The 19,640-nt window shown below is 42.8% G+C and overlaps 1 protein-coding gene across 2 annotated transcripts in view; it reads left to right on the forward strand.

Moving 5' to 3' along the window:
* The first annotated feature begins 1,775 nt into the window (after window positions 1-1,775).
* The window catches only part of tafa5a (TAFA chemokine like family member 5a), a 68,681-nt gene continuing 50,816 nt past the window's right edge, over window positions 1,776-19,640 (forward strand). Inside the window, exon 1 of one of the 2 annotated variants that reach the window (XM_042079504.1) lies at window positions 1,776-2,580. In XM_042079504.1, the coding sequence (XP_041935438.1) occupies window positions 2,469-2,580 (112 nt within the window). In that variant the 5' untranslated portion in view covers window positions 1,776-2,468. The remainder of the gene's footprint in view (window positions 2,581-19,640) is intronic. The other variant, XM_042079502.1, reaches the window with a different exon arrangement.

The following is a 19,640-nucleotide window of genomic DNA, read 5'->3' on the forward strand; positions in this document are numbered from 1 at the left end:
AGTCTGAATAAGGGATGAGAGAGAGAGAGAGAGCTATGTTAACATTAGTGAAAATAGCGTGCTGGATGGAATTTGCAAAATGAATGTGCTTTTTTTTTACACAGCTCCAGCTGAGTAAAATCAGTGGCGGCTTTGTTCATACAGAACATCTGCAAAGAGGTTATTCTTGTTAGGCAATAATTCTGTTGGAGGAGGTGACTTGAAATCCCTGGATATGGAAACAGAGATAATAGCTTTACTCTAAGGTCTACATTATGAATGCATGCTGGGAGACCTGGAGATACTCTCTCTCTCTACAGTTCCTCCTATTAGACTATGGATGTGCCAGCTCGCAGACACCCAAATTTCAAACATGATTGACGGATTTGGAGAAATCAAAGGCAGACAGCCATGGAGCCAGTACAGTAATTGCATTTTCATCCGCGTTCACAGTGGCGGGACAGACTTGTTTCCAAGATGAGAAAATGACACAGCAACCCAAAGTGCCACACACTGAGTTCAAAGTCAAACCCATGGACCAATATAGAGGAAGTGGTCGGGGTAGACAGATCAAAGCAACAGCGCAGAGAAAGGTCAGCTCTCAGACGATCAGAAAGCCATCACATCAAGAGAAGCTCCCCCCTAAGTACTGCCTCACAGGGAGAACACCGCTGAGAACCAGGGGAGAGACGTCGGCATGCAGGCCACACTAGAGATGCATCGCAATCCACAACAACAGGGTTGTCTCAACTGATAAAGGATGCAAAGATGACATGGCCAATGCACCACCGTAATGTGAAACACAATGTTCGTAATGTGAAACACATGCTCATCTTCAAAAATGTACTGAACACAAACACATTTATTAATCTGAAGTTGTTCATGTTTGAGAGAAAAGGTGTCATTTGTTCAGCAGTCATATCTTTTGGCAGGTTGTCATAATGGAGATAACAACCAGCTTACAGAAATTCTCTCGTCAATAATGAGAACACACTGAGCAGGATCCCACCTATTACCATTTGTGCATTGCTTAGAATGCTAGCACAGAAAAAAAAGAAACCATATGTAGAGGCGCAGCTCATGGCCTGTGTCTTGGTTAGACTGAACGCACACAGCGCGGGGTGAGGGGGTGTGGTGCCAAGCCAAGGCTGCTGTACCTGACCCTCTGCCAACTCTGAGCTGGGACTGAGCCAAAGCATGAATCCAAGCTCCCTAATTCACCCTCAACTCATGCACCATTTTCCATTTAAAAACAGAGATACTGTAATCCTAAAACCCCAATGGAGGAAAACCACTCTGCTGGAACACTTTTAGCTTTCCTCACAGAGAGCTGTAAAGATGGATAAAATTATGCAATTCCATTCCATACAAGGGCATTCATGGAATAATGCATGTGTGTTTTTTTTAAAAACATTTCCAAAATGGAGTGTCATTATTTGTACACGACACACATGGTGGGAAGAACGGTCTGTGTCCTTGATTAAAACCTCACAAGAGTCAAATGACTTGTGTCCACAGTTCTCTATTTTGCCACCTCAATCCCACCTCACCAAGTAATCACTCTGATTCAGAATGTATTCCTAAACTATGTTTCACTCCAGGCATCGCACATCTAACATGTAAATATATACACAACACAACAGGAAATTTTGAAAATGGACACACACACACACACACACTCACACACAAACAACCCTGTGTAAATCTATTAACACAATATAAGACACAGCATGATAAAGATTTTTTCCTGTGCGTGTGAACAGCATAGCACTAAGTTCTCAGAAGGTTCTATGCAATCTTTTTTCACACTGAGTCTCAATATCTCGGGGAGCACTCGGAAGTTGCGGTGCCTCCGTAGCTTCTTGTTCCTGATCATCTGTAATCTTTTCAACAAATCTTACTCTTGACCAACCTCTACAATTCTTTGAAGGATGTCGTCATAGAGATGAACTTCTTCCTCACCTCTGAGACAATGAAATAGGATTTTATTGAACCACATCAATATCTTTCCGAAAGAGAAGCGAGAAATTGTATCGCTCGCAGACAGACCACCTATCTATCCAGGTGCTCGGAGGGGTTTACGATGTTGCGGCATAAATGATTTCACCTTTACAATTCTACATAAATATATATATATCCAGTCGCTCTATTGGACTATGTGGAGACTAAAAAACGACGTTTAAATATATCTCATGCAGTGGTTATCTCAACAGCACAGCTCAAATCTGAAATAACAAATTTACCGCGGATATAGCCTACTCCTCTTCTTCAGTAGCACGTTGGATAAGGCAAGGACACACACAGGCTCTACCAGAGTTTAATCCAGAGTTTAAAAGGATGTTTTTTGTTGCTGCTGTAACAGCTCGCCCACCGGATAGCTCTCCGACGAGCAGTGCATTTTGAACATGTCTTTGTTCGGAATTACACGTGGAAATTGGCGTTTACTAAAAGGCTGATTTTGGCTTGAGACTGAAATACCGTTTATTTCAATGGCTCCAACTTCAAGGTTGTCTAAACGCAAGGATGCAAAACCGTGGCCGAGAATGTCTTCAACTTTCTGGACTGTGCTACTGCTGACCAGTCTGCTAATTATCTACTGCGGTGAGTATAGGCTATATTGTCCGCGATAGTGATCAGCTGATATTCTGATGCATGTGAAGGGACGTGATCCGTGATAATCTTAGATGAGTTGACATCTGATTGCTTTTAATAGAGAGAGGGGGTGGGGGGGAGAGATTCACTAAGACGGGTGCCTTTTTGAAGCAATATCCCCTCCCCCAAATGATTCATTTTCAGTTCTCTCTCCCTTTCACCTAAACACACACAAATATGGTTTGCAAGCAAGTGAACCAGCCTTTTGAGTCATTTTGTGTAATCTGCCAGTGTAATTCTAATAATTAAATAGGGTTGTAATTGGCCCATTAGCAACAAACATTAAAGACTATATTCTGTTCATTAATTTACTACATCTTAATTGATTAAATTCTTTATCTATTCTCCCCTTTAATGAAGACTTACAATTGATTAAAAATGAATAAGTGCAGAGCATTGCATTGCCACTATTTGAATAGTGACATCTAACAAAATCTAGTCTGATGTATGTAAGTATCAGTGACATCGAACAATCTAGTGACATCGAACAAAATCTATCTGATGTATGTATGTATTTGCATATATAGCAGGCACTAAACATGTCATGTTAAATACTTTATACAGTGTACTGTTTGCATACTGGCTAGGCCACTGATCCTCTATTGCTATTTCAGTGAAATTGTGTAGACATGCAAACTGATGTGTATAGGTTATGGGTGAAGGAGGTCATTATCTTTTACTATGTAATGACATTGGCAATTTGTCTGTTAATTTTCTTAGTGTGTTTGTGATGAAAGAAGAATTTTTTTTAACAGCTCCTAACTGAAAAGTTGCAGGTTTGGTACACACACACAGAGAGAGAGAGAGAGAGAGAGAGAGAGAGAGAGAGAGAGAGAGAGAGAGAGAAGGCTAAAAAGGGATTGGATTGCAGTGTTTTTAATCTGGGGATGAATGGGCACTGTTGTACCACAGAGGGTGTTTAATCTCTGCCTCGGTGTGTGATTGTTCAGTGCTGCATCTGCCTGCACTTCCCCTGTAACCTCACCGGATGATTGATCCTCCGCTTGTGTTCAATCAATGCCCTGGGCTGTTTGCTCCGGTCAGCAGTCTCAGAGATCTGAGCTTTGCTTATTTTATTTTAGTTCCTGGTGTGTTTTCTTTCTTTTATCTTAGCCTGTCTCCTGCAAGCACCCCCAAAATCAGCTCTCAGAGTTTTGCCCTGACACAGTTGATGTCTCAGAGATTAATCTTCATGTTGACCGCTGACCAATACATGTCATCTTTTCCTGAGTCATTGCCAGTGTCTGTTTGGATCAGGAGCATAGCATTCCTGCCGGCCAGTAGTGAATATTTATTTAGGTGGATAAAAGTTGTGCAGATGCACAATGCCTCTCCTGCTAGTATGCGTGATTCCAAATGTATGTGTATATGTCTGTGCCTGTGAGTAATGTGTGTGTGTGTGTGTGTGTGTGTGTGTGTGTTAGGGAGGTCAGCACAACAAGTGAGTGTCCCCAGCATCCCCAGCAGTGACCGTGTAAAGCTAGGACAGAAAAGCTTGTTGAAAGGAGGTCTGCGTTTATAGCAGTGAGTCATATGCTGGCTGCCTCTTGAAATTAGCATCTGATTTTAAGATCTGCCTTTGTCAAGTATCTCCTGCATGCTTTGAGGGATGAGGGGATGAGAAAAGGGGAAAGGAGAGAGAGAGAGAGAGAGAGAGAGAGAGGGAGAGAGAGAGGGAGAGAGGGAGAGAGGGAGAGAGAGAGGGAGAGAGGGAGAGAGAGGGAGGAACTGGAGGAAAGAGATGACACTGCTTAGTTCAATGCTGCAGCTAATCCAATAAAAATGGTGGTGATGCAATCTTCTCAATACTGTGATTAAGTTTAGGGTTTACACAGTTATATTAGCTGATTATGTTGATTATTTTGAAAATGACAAGGAAAGACCGGAGGTGAAAACCTTATTCTGTGCACTGGCTCCCTCCTCTGGATGCTACTTGACATGGATATGTGTGTATGTGTATTAGTTGCATTTTGGGATGAATTGCCGTAGTACTAATGAGATTAGGAATAAGACCCTTACAGTACATCATGCGGAAAATTGATTCTTGCCTCTTGACTGCCAAGAGAGCAGACAATAAACAAACAAGAATATACCTTTGTTGTCAGCAGATCAGAGAGAAGATTTCCAGTGATTTAAAGCTGCTGAGACTCATCACCTCCACTACAGTATGTGGGTGTGTTAGTGAGACTCTGTGTGGTGGCTGTATACATCAGACTTGCTTCATGTACACATACAAACAAACACCATGACACCATAAAGCCCACACGATTCAATGTCAGTGGCAAACACAGTGTGTCTTACCAGTAAACCTGACAGGCAACACTTCTAAGTATGTCTATTGAACTGAGGCAGTAGGTGACAGAGCTATCAGGCTTAGGTGTTAGTCAGAGAGTTTTTTTTTTTTAATTTTGTATAAGTGTTGGTGGGAACACTATGTGCATCATGTGACAAAGAGCAAGGGAGAGACAGAAATGGAGAGAGAGAAAAGAAAAAAGAAAGATAGAGAGGGAGAGAGAGAGAGAGAGCACATGCTGTCCATCTCTCCAGCTGCTCCCCCGCAAGGTCAATTACAGCAGCAGATGAATCATACCTGCTACTAACATACTCCTTGCTACCACTGTCCTGATTGTGGCGCCACTAGAGCAATGTAGCAGAGCTCTGAGAGAGAGAGAGAAAGACAGAGAGAGAGAGAGAGAGAGAGAGAGAGAGAGAGAGAGAGAGATGAAAACACACCATTCCATCTTTCAGAATGAAGCGTGCGTGTGTGTGTGTGCGTGCGTGCATTGGCTGTGATGTCACCAGCCGCCGTGGCACACCACCTGCATGCCTGTTTGCTTTACCTGAACCAACAAGATTTCCAAGAGGGAGAAGGCTGGCACAGCACAAGGCTACTAGTGAGGAGACCTAGTGGGTATAATGTTTGATAATCAAAGCAGCCTCGCCCTACCCCTACCCCCAACACCCTCCATCGCCTGCCTGGGGAGCTCGCCTCCCTTTGGTTTTTGTGATTTTTTTTCTTTCCTTTTCATTTTAATATGGAAAATGACCTCAAAAATAACATGAGTGTTTTTGTAGGTGAGCGTGCCATGCACACATTTAAATATCTTAGCCTATTTCAGGCGGTGCCCAGAGGCCTTCTCCTCGCAACAAGACACTGAGCCGCTGTCCGCATTTCAGGGCTGAGATGTAAATTGTTCACCCGCTGAACTTGTTGAGATTTTTACCCAGCCGCCAAACCCATGATGAACCTTTTAGGAAGATGGAGCTGTGTTAAATGAATATTTTATCACCATAGCACACTTTCAGCGTTTTATGACCATAGATTTCCTTTTTGAGGGGAAAAAATGCTCTTTATAAAGCTGTAATGTGTGTATCGCAGATGGCTTGAGCATTATTGGTAGACAGTTGTGGATTTGGATACTTTAATTATTGATACATTTTGGGAACATTTTCAGTACACTTACTTACAGTATACACTGACTTTTTCAGGCAGATGTACAGCAGTGCTTTTTACCAATGTAAGCCAAATTGTTTGCATTGATCAGCGAAACCTATGAAGTGGAATACTCTGTATAGCTGTAATTTAATTCTTTCTATTCTGAATTGTTTTGGAACATTCTACATTCTAACCATCACAGACCTGTCCCTCTCTGTAACCGAGGTAACACACACAATGCCACGACTCACGCAGATGTACAATTCAATTATCACCATCACATTTGCTTTTTTACATGCACTCTATTTGTTTGCTCCATCTGTTTCTTAGATTAATTTAGGAGACACCCAGGAGACTTACAGTACTTAATGAAAGCAAGCAGGAAAAACAATCCATCTATGTCACGGAAGGAGCGAGAACAAAATGGCAACGCATGAGAACAACAAGCGGCATTTTCTCGAAGCCTGCAGATTAGTGATTGAACAGGGGATATCGCTCACGCAATAGGTCTCCGGAAACTGTGAGAGCATTAAATGGAAAAGGCTTCCCTCGACGAGACGAGCATGACCACAGCTGGGGCTGTTCTGTTCAGTATTTCTGCAGCTCCATCTGAATGGGAAAAAACAAAAAACAAACCTTAACATCTGCAGTTACAGGCCCCAACAAACTGATAAACTCTGCCAGAGGCAGAAAACGGCCTTGAGAATTCATAGTTCAGCTCAGAGACTGGTATATCTGCAAATCGTTATTGAAGATCCTTTTAAGGTTTAAGATGTATCATTTGTTTAATAAGTGTGAGATTCTAGACTGAAATCCAAATCATGCTAATCAGTGATGGTGTGTCTTGAGAAAAACACAGAAATATGCAATTAATTGATAGTTTCTCAATGAGTTAGCTCATGACTGAATAGCTATGCCATCATGGATTATTATGAATGCAACATATTTTCTATAATATTTACATATCTGTATTTGCATCTTTTTGTCTTTTACTTTTAAAGACACACTGCAAGACTAACTTCTATTTTACACTTAGTAATTTTATGAATTTTCATTACTCTGACTTTGGTCACTCCTCAACACACACACACACACACACACACACACACACACACACACACACACACATACACACAGTGAGAGAGAGAAAGGAAGGAACTCGATTAGGTGTCAAGACAGGAAACACATTCACATGAACACGGACTCTTCTTTATTATTGAGAAAAGCAATTGCTAGAAAGTAAATAGCACAGTAGCGTTTTGAATTCCTGGAGGACCCATCAATGTGAAGCAGCTCAGAGGACCGCGACAGAGAACGCCTGCAACTGGAAAGCAGCAGCGTGGGGTGTGTGTGTGTGTGTGTGTGTGTGTGTGTGTGTGTGTGTGTGTGTGTGTGATCAGACAATGAGACAAAAGCAGATGGATGAAAATGTTCAGTCCACCAATCTGCAGTCGAGGGAATAAAGTCAGCTAATACAATGAAGAAGTCAGACAGAGACCGGAGAGAGGGCCCACTTCAGAAGTAGAAACAAATATTACATTAAAAGAGACAGGCCCATTTATCCTCAAGCCTGAGAGGTAGTTACTCTGCAGAATAAGGAGCGCAGCTGAGCTGATGCATGTTGCTGGAGAGTTAATGGTGTTGAAGTCAACTCCATTCCATCATTTGAACCTGTCCTACAAAGGACCGCACACAATCTCAACAGGATAACAGGCTTGTTCTAGATTTCCTAGATCTCTATTTTTACTTTCTGTTTGCAATGTGAAAGACACTGTGACTTCCCAGTAAACGCCCAAACCAATAAACTTGTCAGACATTTTCCTATTAATAGTAATTAATAAGGACCCACAGTTGAATATATTCCGTATTTATATATACACTTAAGTACCGTTCCATTCCTAGAGCTATGCTATTCAAGAGAATTAAGTGTTACCTGTCACAGACTGCAAGCCCTCTTGTTAAAGCAGAGGCACATGCTGGCCATGTCCAAGTGTACTGTGGGAAAGATTTCATATTTTGGCTCTTTTCCACTGGATGCATTACTGCATCCTGAAAAAAAAAATCTTTCAGAACCAATGGCTGCACAAAGGCTTGTCACAGTTGGTGCAGCAATTCTGCAAGTGTGGGTATTATGGCTAATATTGATTTTGGAGCTAATGAGTGATTTGACTGGTAGTAATTGACTTAACAACATGGCTAGTTTCCTGGACAGGGTCCATCCTTGTTCCGGACCTAGTGCACAGTGTGGTTTAGGAATAGAGTTTACCTGAGGTCCTTACAAGAAAACCAGACTCAGAAGAGGAACGAAGCAGAAAGCAAACATTTGCTGCATAAATCTGTTCCTCATTCTGCCTTTGCATATTTTAGTAAGCAGTGTGCATACAACTTTTGATTAAAGTCTCTAATTCCAAAGCAAACTGAGGAGAAACCGGAATGTTTCAAAGTGTGTTAGTGTGTCTCACCTATTGAGGGGTTGAGCTGAAACCCAATCAAAGCATGGAGAGAGCATCTTATCATTAAAGTTGAATGGGCTCCACTTGTTTTCAGATGTGCTATTTGTAAGTGTAATTGAATTAGCCTTTGTGAGGCTGTGTAACCAAACTTAAAATGCTGTGCACGATATTCTGAAAACTTTAATGGTAGAGTATGGTATTCAAACCATGCAGTGAATTATGAACATCATTGGCTCTATCTATGAAATGAAACAGAAATGTCCTTTTTTGCCATGAGCCAATCAAAATGCTTTTTAAATCTGTGTATTTTACTGAGTTTCTGTAGAAGAATCGATGTCCAAGTTTTGATTCCAGACCATATGCAGTGCTGTCTCATATAGGATGATCTAGTGTGACTGTTTGACTGGAATGTTCCAAAAGTGAAGTGGTGTCAGGGCATTTTTATTGATATGCGTTTCATGTGACTTTCGGACAGATTACATGTGGGAGATAGTGAGGCCTGGTGTCTCTGCGTGGGCAGGACATGAGCTGATGGATGTAATCAGCTACATTGAGCTCATCAGCCTGTGGCCCCAAGGCCAAAGTGCCACCCATGGATAGAGGACAGAGGACCGGCAGAAAGAGCCAGGGGAGGTTGAGAGGCTGGTGGTGGTGGTGGTGTGTGTGTGTGTGTGTGTGTTTGAGAGAGAGAGGGGTGGGGGGATGTTGCACATCATAAGGGCTCATTGTGACAGAGGCAGCTAGAAATGAACCCTGAAGGTATTTGTTCAGCTGGAGCTGTAATTCCAGTTGATACATTTATATATGTGAAACATGACTTTGTTAAGCTCGGGTGGCAGCTCCCTTTGCTGAGCTAAATCTCTCTCTCTCTCTCTCTCTCTCTCTCTCTTTCTCTCTCTACTGTCCTTCGTGAGTCTAGTGATAAAGTATTTCATTGTAACACTGACAATAGCATGTGAATTATAAGAGGAGCACTTCAGGGTTGAAATGCTCATTACAGCGCAACAACAGGGATCCTGCTAAAACGTGTTATATGGCACAGACAGTAAAATTAATGCAACACCCCCATTTTAATGGAGACTCCCTTAAGTGCCTTGCAAATGTTGTGTGATGCTTCTTACAGCCGGGCTAAAAGGTGAAACATAGTCTTGACACCACTGGCATGACTGCTATTTTGAGTGACAGATGTGTACGCAGCACACTTGTCCTAAACTTGTTTCATATCTCTGTTAGCAGTAGCGCTGCAGGATTATATAGCAGACTGGACACAGAGGATTTGCCAATGAGAGCATTAACAAGCTTCTTCCAAAGTATCTCAGTAGATGTCAGGAAATACATATACAAGGTATTGAATAGTACTCAATTACAAACAGAATACATAATAGTTTGCAAAATCAAAAGGGAGCTAAATTTGATGTGTGCCATATGTTGCCATGATCTTATCTGAATAAAAACTCTAGCAAGAATAAATTCAGGCCTGAATGTGAAATAATAAACAGTCAGAAATAAGTCTTATGAATAGATCAACAAATGAAGATGTTCAGAGTGCAAAACCTTTGGCCCATATTCAAACACTTACCAGAATGGGCAAATGGAATTACTTCATTTATCAGTGTCAACAGACTATTTGGTTTGATGCAGCCCCTCAGAAGAGACCGCGAGCATCATTTTCCAGTGATTGCGTTTTTCATAAAAATCCATGCTTGGGATATCAACACAATTCTGCCAAGACCAAGATTCAACTGCTATCTAATCACAACCTCATTAATGATTCATTTGATGACTTGGTGAATGTAGGTGTATAACTGTACTGTACCTTATTGTATCAATTCCCCACGGGGGGAGCAGAAACTAACATAGAAAACAAATGCATTATTCATACAGCACCATCAACACAACACATACAATTATACATTTTGACCTTGTCATCATAAATATTAATGTTTGTGTTTTGACATTTGTTGTCATCAGTGTTATTCAGGGGGAGATCAGAATGTGGCTGCTGTGCTGTGCCGTGCTAATCCTTCCCTACACGCAGGACAGATGTTGATGCAATAATTAACAAATCCATCGGCCGTGCTACCAGAATATTTTAAAAGCACTGTTGTGCACTGTTACCGTATCGTATCGTATCGTATCGTATTTGATATGTAAAGTTATGAAGAAGATAGATTATTAAAATGCAGTCAAAGGCAAATAATGAATAGGGACCTTGAGAGAAAAGGAAATTGCATTTCTGGATTGTATAGGTCACACGATCTTTTGTTTCCAAATAAGGATTCCCACAGTGGAGAAGCGTATTATTTCCTTCACATTGTAAAGGAAATGGGAAAGCTGTGAGAGGAGCAGGCGGATTATGATGCATGATGCATTCTGGGTAATATGCAGAGATTCCTCAACTTTGCACAAAATTCAATGTGATGAAACCAAGCAAAGGCGAGGCCAAGCACAGAGGCAGGCTGGCCTGTGTTTTTTGGGGCAGGGGAAGCTCTTGATATGCATGCATGATGGGAATCAAATGGATCAGTCCGTGTTAAAATGAAACGAAACAAACAATCCGACAATGGTGGCGGGGGCATAAAAATGCTTCCCTAAGGGAGACCTAAGGGTGATAACCATAAACCATTTCCCCGGCATGGAGGTTCAGCCGCTAATCTAATGCACACATTATTCAGCCTGCATCTATTTAAGGAAAGCGCTGTGAGATTTATCACCCAGGTTTAACTGTATGGTAAAATAGCACATTAAGCAGATGATATCACAGTGTATGAAATGATTATGCACGCTTGCAGAAAAGTGGAGGAGGCCAGTTTAATTAAATGCAAGGTCCTGGTTATACATCACTGGCTCTCTCAGTCCACTTAACCAAACTACTGGCTGCTATTCTATTTTTTTTCTCTCAAAGCAAAGAGCTGAGCAACAGCTTCTTTTCTCCAGACCGGTCCCAGCCCCCACACTTTTGTTTCAGTTTTTTATTTTCCAAAATGCTGTGCCAGAATCATGCCCAGCCATTTGACTTGATGTTTTGCATTCAGAGAGTGCCAGTGGGAATCTTAAGTGGCCCACCTTGGGAAAAGCTCTGTGCATTTTGTATGCTGAAAGATAACTGGTTTACATTCATTTTAAGCACAGATTGGTTGACATGCCCCCATGGGGAGGAAGGGGAAAATTGGTGGAGCTTGACTTAAGCTGTTGCTGAAGCCAAGTTGCTGTGTTAATTGACAGAATTGAAGCCGGGTAACCCTCTTTACACACAGTAGTGCCAAGTCCCGACTCCTCGATTAAAGGCACACCCATCTGAACGGGGACCACGCATGCAGTGACCCTCACACATGAAAATGAATGGGGTATGTTGTTGGAATTACCCGTCCTCAGACTCTCAGAAATGTTGCTCCTTTTTAGGGAAGAGATATGCGAAAATAGCTGTTTAAAAAACATTGATTTTCCACAGAAACCTTGGATAATTCCGTTGGAATCAAATGCTCAAACTATTTTATCTTTCTAGACCTGAAGCTTTTAATTTAACAGTCCTACCTGTTTCAGAGTGCTGACCAGGGAAAGGTACAGGGTAATATTATAAATGCATCGGCTTAAGAGTGAAGAAAACAGAGTTTTCCCCCTGTAGAAAACACACAGTCTGCAGTCAGTAAACATAGCTATCTCACAATGCTTTCAATCTGTAGGGGATTTTCACTCTGAGACATCTCTCTTAGTGATTGTATTTCCTCCTGCAGCAGTGCATGGTCGCAGCGTAGCAAGTCATTGTGTTGCTATGGCTGCTCTCTCCAGTCTCCCATTGCAAGGGATAATCAAGCTAAAGTTGAAACTTTGATGCATGCCAAAGTGGGATCTTGCTTCCTTTGAATAATGTAACGGAAGTGCTCCTTTGGCTTGTTCAAGAGTCTGCTAGTGGGTGAACTAATTCAGAGAATGCCTCCAAACTTGTTACATAATCCAAACTGCTGAAATTGTGTGTTTCAGTGGTTTTCTAACTCCATTATAGTCAAAGCAAACTAAAGACACCCGAGACCTGACCTTTCAAAACCCCATTTCTTTATCATGTATTCTATTTATGCTGTGAAATGCCTTTTTCTCTCAATTCTGAATCCTCGTTTACCTTCCAGTCTCTTCTTAACCTACACCATGGAGGCAGGCTTATACAGTGAAGGAGGTAAACCTCGGGCTGAACAAACATCATATTGCAGCATTGAGGATTATGTTTGAGTTTCTCGGCAGCAGATCAGATCTGAATCTATGGAGAGATATTCGAAATATTCAAAGTAGGCTTACCTTGGAAATGCTGTATTTCTTGAGATTGCATTTGCAAATGAATGCAAAAAGAATATACACAGTGTGTGCTTCTGTCGGAAAGATCTCATGCCCTGAGGAGCAGAGAAGGTTGTGTTTACACTGCTCATTTAGAGATGATGTGTTTAGAGTGGCTTAGCAATGATGAAGAGAGGACGGTCCATGCCACATTCAGATCCATGATGCACCAGAAAAGTTACCTACTTTAATGTAACGTGAATCTCATCCTGAAATGTCTGGCACCCAACAACTCCCAGACTAATGTGCGTAGTCATGCAGCCGAAATATCCGCTGTAATTGCATCACAGAAATTACCTGCTGTCAAAGATGGATTCTGATGTGTTTAGAATAGAGAGAAAATGTGCACCCTGCTCAATTATTAGCTTCCCTTTCATTTAAACTGTCATTAAGATCAGCACTCCTCTGTGTGAAGCGAAGGAGCACGCGCTTTTGGGGTTGCTTTGAGAAAGTCTGTGTGTGTGTGTGTGTTTGTTTGTTTGTGTCTGTGTGTGTGTGTGTGTCTGTGTGTGTGTGTGTGTGTGTGTGTGTGTGTGTGTGTGTGTTGTATACCATATCCTCATGATGAGAGTCAGGCCTGAATTCTTGACTTGAAAAGTCTATGTATGTGAGCTCATAAGCCTATCATAAGCATGTGTTAAAGTGACACTCTTGTGCAATCTCTCTTCCTTATGCTCGATGAAAGTCCTCCCCACGTCAGCTGAAATGCTGTCAGAGCATTTATAATAATCACTATTTCCATACCACCAGTGTTGGGAAAATTCACTTTCTACATGAATTGGTTCAAAGTTCAGTTCACAAATTTTAAAATGAACTAGTTCAGTTCGTAGTTCAAAATTATTTTGAACTAAGTTCACAGCTCCAAAAATTAACTAGTTCATAGTTCTTTTTTTCCATATGTTGCTGTGAGCTATTATTTTTCAAAATTATTGCCACAGCCCATATACTGTAGAACCACCGACAGCAATTATTTTATCAGTTTTAACACTGAGACTGCGTCAGATTTCATCTTCACATCCGATGTTCAATCCTTATCCAACCAGGGTTTACATTAGCATTGAGGGGACAGCATTTCCCCATTGTTGCTTTAATGCTTTGTAGCTGTCCATTTAGTGGCAGCTGCAGCTTTCACCCCTACAGTATATTCTTCAGTACATTGTTCACAAAAGTTTGTGAAAACATGCACATTAAGAAGACTGCTTTACTAATGTAAAACATAATTACAATAGTTGCATTGTATGCTTTTGCATGGTTGCATGATGCTTGCATGAGAAATACTTCTCAAAACAACAACAATTATATTGGTGGCATTGTTTTGGGATGTTTCCCTAATGCAAGCATAATACACTGGTAGACAAATGGAAAAAATATGCTTTTTAATGAAATTTCATTTGAATGCCTGAATGTAAGGATTCAGGAAAAACAATACCAGAAACAATTGCAGAAACGTTTTTTTCCTTTTCTGTCGGTACGCAGTTCCTTGATCAATTGTGCAGCAAATTATCAGACGAAGCACCGGCCATAATATCACTCCATGGCTCCGCAGACAAGCAGTGTCCACGTTGCGGACCGGTACCGGTCCACGGCCCGTAGTTTTGGTAACGCTGGCCTACATGCTGCTTTTTGTTCTGATGGCGCATGCGGCAGTGCAACACTGGTGGCTGGTGTTGCCAGATCGGGTGTTTTTTCCGCTACATATTAAGGCCTGTTTACGGTATGTTTTTAGCTGGGGTTTCGCTCTATAGAAATCTAGCACCCTATTGAACGAAGTTAAACTGAGAGAGCGTGCCATTCACAGACATCAGAATGAACGAGTTCACAGTAACGTCCATCAGGCAGTAATACATTGCGTTCAGTTCACGTTCGCCCAAAAGATGAACAAGTTCAAGAACTATCGTTCAATGAACACGTTCAGGCACAACACTGCATACCACTAATACCAATGGTGGTTCTAGCTTGTATTGTTCTTGCTAACCCTCTCCTTCAGTCATTTGGACCATTTAAAATGTTATAGAGTATTATACAAATCTCTACAGATATATACAATAATGACACCAAAAAGGAGTAACAAATACAAACAACCTCTACATGCAAATAAAGAAGAGAACGTTATATAAACTTCAGTCCCATAAATCCCATCATGCTCTATTCGACAGATCCCTCCAGGGCGGGGAGACCTAAGGTCAGCCTACCTTCACCCTCCTCCCCATCTCGTAGGCCTACTTCTGAGAGGGAGGAACACCTTCCCAGAAAGTAGCCTGCCTAGCGCACTAGAATCAGGACAGCCACTCTAACAAGGTTAATTGACCCACATGGTGACATGATTTCATGGATGTGACGTACAAATGAGTGAAACAACAATTCCAGTTTTATGCGACCGCCCCATACTGCTTGTGGCAAAACGCCACCCTGGGCGACTGCCCATGTTGCCTATAGACCCTTTCACCAATAAAAACAAAAACAATGCTTGAACGTTCTATTTGGTTCCCAATCTACTTCCTCTACTTCAAGCATTGTTTTTGTTTTTATTGTTGAAAGGGTCTATACCTAGATCCACAACTGACTAGCGCATTTACAGTAAACGGCATTTAAATCATGTCCAGAGCTTCCCACTGGATCAGATCTCTGTCAGCGCAGTGCAACACCCATTATCACATGCAAGCCCCTTGACAGGACCAGGATGTTTCTACTGCTACAGTTTCTCCTTCCAGCCCATCACATACAAGACTAGTGGCTCGAAACTTCCCTGTGCTGTTCTCACCGTCTGAGGCCCTCTCCAGTACACTGACCAGCGCAATGTCATTAGAGGACAATGCTGCGCTGCGAGCCAGATAGCTCGGAGCCTCGGTCATTAGCGCTTTCGCCTTGACAATATTTTATATTTGTGCCAGCACTGTGGCCAAGCAAGGCATTTGATGTGGGCGGGCTTCTCTGTCCCCTAGGAATGCTGGGCCCCTTTCCCTACACGGGGACACCTCTGATCCGCCTGCCCAGGATGCAACTGTCCCCACGCTGATAAAGGACAAGCTTGAACCACCCAGGATGCACCTGGCCCTCTGTTGATAAAGAAAAGCGGCTGGATCTCGCTGCATGCCACGTGGGGCAGGGGCCAGCGAGGAGATCATGGCAGCGGGTAAATATGGCCCCCGTCAGGCAGGCAAGCCTAGACACAGCCTTGATGTGTCCTGTCAACTCCATCCGTTCTCCAGAAAGATAGGCCCCTGCTGCCCCCCATACGCACCTCCAAAATTAGACCCGGAGGATTGATTACCAGCGCTTTGAGTCCAGCAGAGAGGAGTGAGAGGCCCAGGCGCTTATCAAATCCTTCAAGCCAATCCGCAGCTGTCATGGGAACTTCATCAAAGTCATTCTCTTGCCCCCATGATTGCGATCTGTTTCATCAACTCAACTCTCCAGGCCCTGAGAGAGCGATATTGCAGGAGGTGCCTCTCATCGATTACCTTTCCAGGCCCACAGCCAGTCTTCATTCCATGACAGTGCAGCAGCTGTGAAGACCTCATGTTGACTTGGGGATGGGCAGAGAGAGAGAGGAGTTACGGGACGGAGTATCGCTCCAACGACCGTGTTTTTCTATCTTCCTCCTCCTCCTCCTCCTCCTTCTCCTCTTCCTCGACAGACCCGCTCACCTTTTGAGATGGTTTGAAAGTGTTTGTGAACTCATTTCAGAGCTGTAATTATACCTGTGCGCAGACTGCACCTGAAATGTCCCTGGAGAGTGAGCGAGGACAGACGTGGGCCCGGCTCAGCCCACTGATTACTGCTGCATGGTCACGCCTCAGTGGCCCAGCACCGTCACTGATTGAGAAGGGAATAAACTCTGGATCAGATGTTTCTGTTTTAGGGAGGGGTAGAGAGGATTTAACTCTTCCCCAGAGGCCTCCACAACAGCATATTTAGGAGACAAAAAATATGCATATGATCCTAATGCTTTGAAATGGGATAAATATCCCCACAACACCAGAGGTAGGCATCCTGGCAGGGTGAATGTACAGTAGATGTCTTAATGGCTGGCGTGTCTTTTTGACTGATTATTTTGGATTCGGTAAAATGTTTGGGATTTGAGGTAAATGTTGCATGCCTGAGGCAATGACTTAATACTGCACAGCTCATCATGGCTCCATATCTTCCACATCAGACTGAGGGCGAAAACAGTCTCCTGTATCAAAAACGATTGACCGAGGTGTATAGATTTTTATAAAGCTCGCACAAACCTGGAGGCATCGGGCGAGACATCATTTTTGTGATTGAGCGGTGGTGCTCCTGCACTGTGAAAATAAAAGCCCATGAATTTGAATAGCTTTCCCATCTCTAAGCCTGTCCAACACAGATGTGGTGTCCAGTTGCTGTAAACAGTGGCAGTGGAGCCCTGGTCACACTCCCGCGACTCCGTGGAGAATGTCTCGGGGAGGGTGGGACTTGTTGGGCTGGTCGGAGGAGCCTGCCAGGCACCCATGATCCCAGCACAGATGGAGCTGCTGCCGCGCTCCACTGCAGATCTCCTGCCAAGCAACCAACCACATGACAAGGGAGAGGAGATTTGCATACAAATGTCCTTTTTAAAAAGGAACTCTACACATCAGCACTTTTTTTTTCATATTTTTTATGGTCATTGCTCATAAATAAATAAATCAATAAGTACACATAAGCAAGGGCAGCGTATGCGCATTTGTGGCAGAAAATCTCTGTGCTCTGTATGTAAATTGATGGTGCTCCCCTGAAACATAAACATCATCACCCTCCAACCATTTTCAGTTCACTTGATGCAAGGACACTACCTAGCCGAGCTCTGGCCGTTTGATGATGCAGCCCTGGGCATTATTCTCACACGCAAACCCGGCCAACTATTGGCCAGACGTGAAAGGTACTTCATGGCTTTAGTCAATGTGGCCACAGACAAATTAGGAGAACATGATGCCCCCTTTGACTGCAGAGAGACTCCAGGACACCAGAGACATCATTTGTGTCCCTCGACCAGTGTGTGCCTGCTTATGAATGGAGGATGATAGAGGGAGAATATGTTTCATGAATGTGTTGCATGTGGCCCACCTTGACTCGCTGCCATCAGACTGGCACCTCACCGAGCTGAAGTCGGAGTGACCTTGGAAGCGCTCGGTGCTCAGATGGCACATGTGTGCTGCAGACAGTAAATCCTCCTGCGAGGGGATCCTCTCTCATGCAGGAGGCAGGAGGAGACATCTAACAGCTTTCCCTCTAACACACCCACCCTTTCACACACACACACACACACACACACACACACACACACATACACACACACACATACACACACACACACACCACTAATCAGAGAACCTCAGAGATTGTTTACGTCCCATCATACTGTATCCTCTCAGGACAGGCGGGCATAATGAATTCCTTGCTAAGGCTTGGGTGCATTCGTGCTGGATAATATCCTCGCTCACATCCACAGGCATCCGCCACAGGATCCGTCTGAACACTAAATCACCTCCTCGGAGCATCACAGGCATATTTGGTGATGTTTTTTTAGGTTTATTCTTAGAGGTCCGGTGCGCTTCGCATTTTCCTGATGATGGCTTATCAGTGGCTGACGGTAAAGTCCTGGCAGTGTAAACCTGAAGGCCACATGTTTATTGAGTAATTGAAACCGAGAAATGTGGCTGTGAATTCAATACGAGCTGTCAATCATGACGCCACAGTGATACAGTTACTGGCAGCTCAGTGCCCTGTCAGACATCACGAAGAAATTACAAATCAACAGCATGTTATCCAAGCCAATGCAATCTCAGTGACCTCAATCCTTCGGCAAAATAGCTTCGCTATGCCCAAGCATTGATTTTTTTTTTTTATTATTATTATTACTATTGTAGAGTGCGGACACCCTCAGCTAGGTAATCATTGTATTTATGATTTCATTGTTTTTTTAAAAACTCTGAACCCTTTATGGTGGCTATTGGGTGTGGAGCTTATTTTTATTATCTTGTTAGCTCTAGGACTACATTTTCAAGTTCCTATTTTCCCCTCACAAGATTTCTTTTTTTTCTTAATAGCATCGCTTCTTCAATAGTTCCCCATCATCCAGCTCATTTTGAAAAGATATCCCACGCCCCCATGCATTATGTATTGGTATAGAAATGAGGTATTTTGGACTCTCACAGGCGGCTTTATCTCCGCTCCCATCGCACTATCATGTGCTCCTGCATGCGTTGTCTCTCAGGAGGTAAATCTGAATGTTTTCACTTCTGCTGGTCTTATGCGTCTTTATCACGGAGAGGCAGGGAGCCATCTTATCATGCAGATCAGTGAGTCCTCTTGTTTTCTCACTCTGATTTGCATATTGATATTTTCCCTTTTCTGTCTTCCTTAAATGTCTGCTCACCTTGTGCAGCCTGCCGCTCCTCACCGACTGCTCTGCATTCTGAGTGGAGAGACTCTGTTGTTAGCTGGGCATTAGTATAGATTTTCCCTTTTCTAATCTCCTGCCTCAGTGACTTTGTCTAAGGAAGTCTATATATTTCCCATCTCATACTGTCCCAGTGTGTTGCCACGTTCACACCTGCCTACCACGTGGCTGTGTGGTACAGACACCATCCAAGAAGCAGTTTGAGGTGGCAATGTTACAGTAATTGTGTGACTATATCAATAAAAAATCTAAATAATTACAATTTATTACAAACTCTAGTTATTCATGGACATCTAGTTATTCATAAACTTTACTGAAGAATTTAAATATTGTATATTTTACCGGTAAATTCAACCCTTGCTTTAGCTGCATACTATCGGTCTGTATACTT

This window comes from Alosa sapidissima, chromosome 22, assembly GCF_018492685.1.
Source record: "Alosa sapidissima isolate fAloSap1 chromosome 22, fAloSap1.pri, whole genome shotgun sequence".
Classification (NCBI taxonomy): domain Eukaryota; kingdom Metazoa; phylum Chordata; class Actinopteri; order Clupeiformes; family Clupeidae; genus Alosa; species Alosa sapidissima.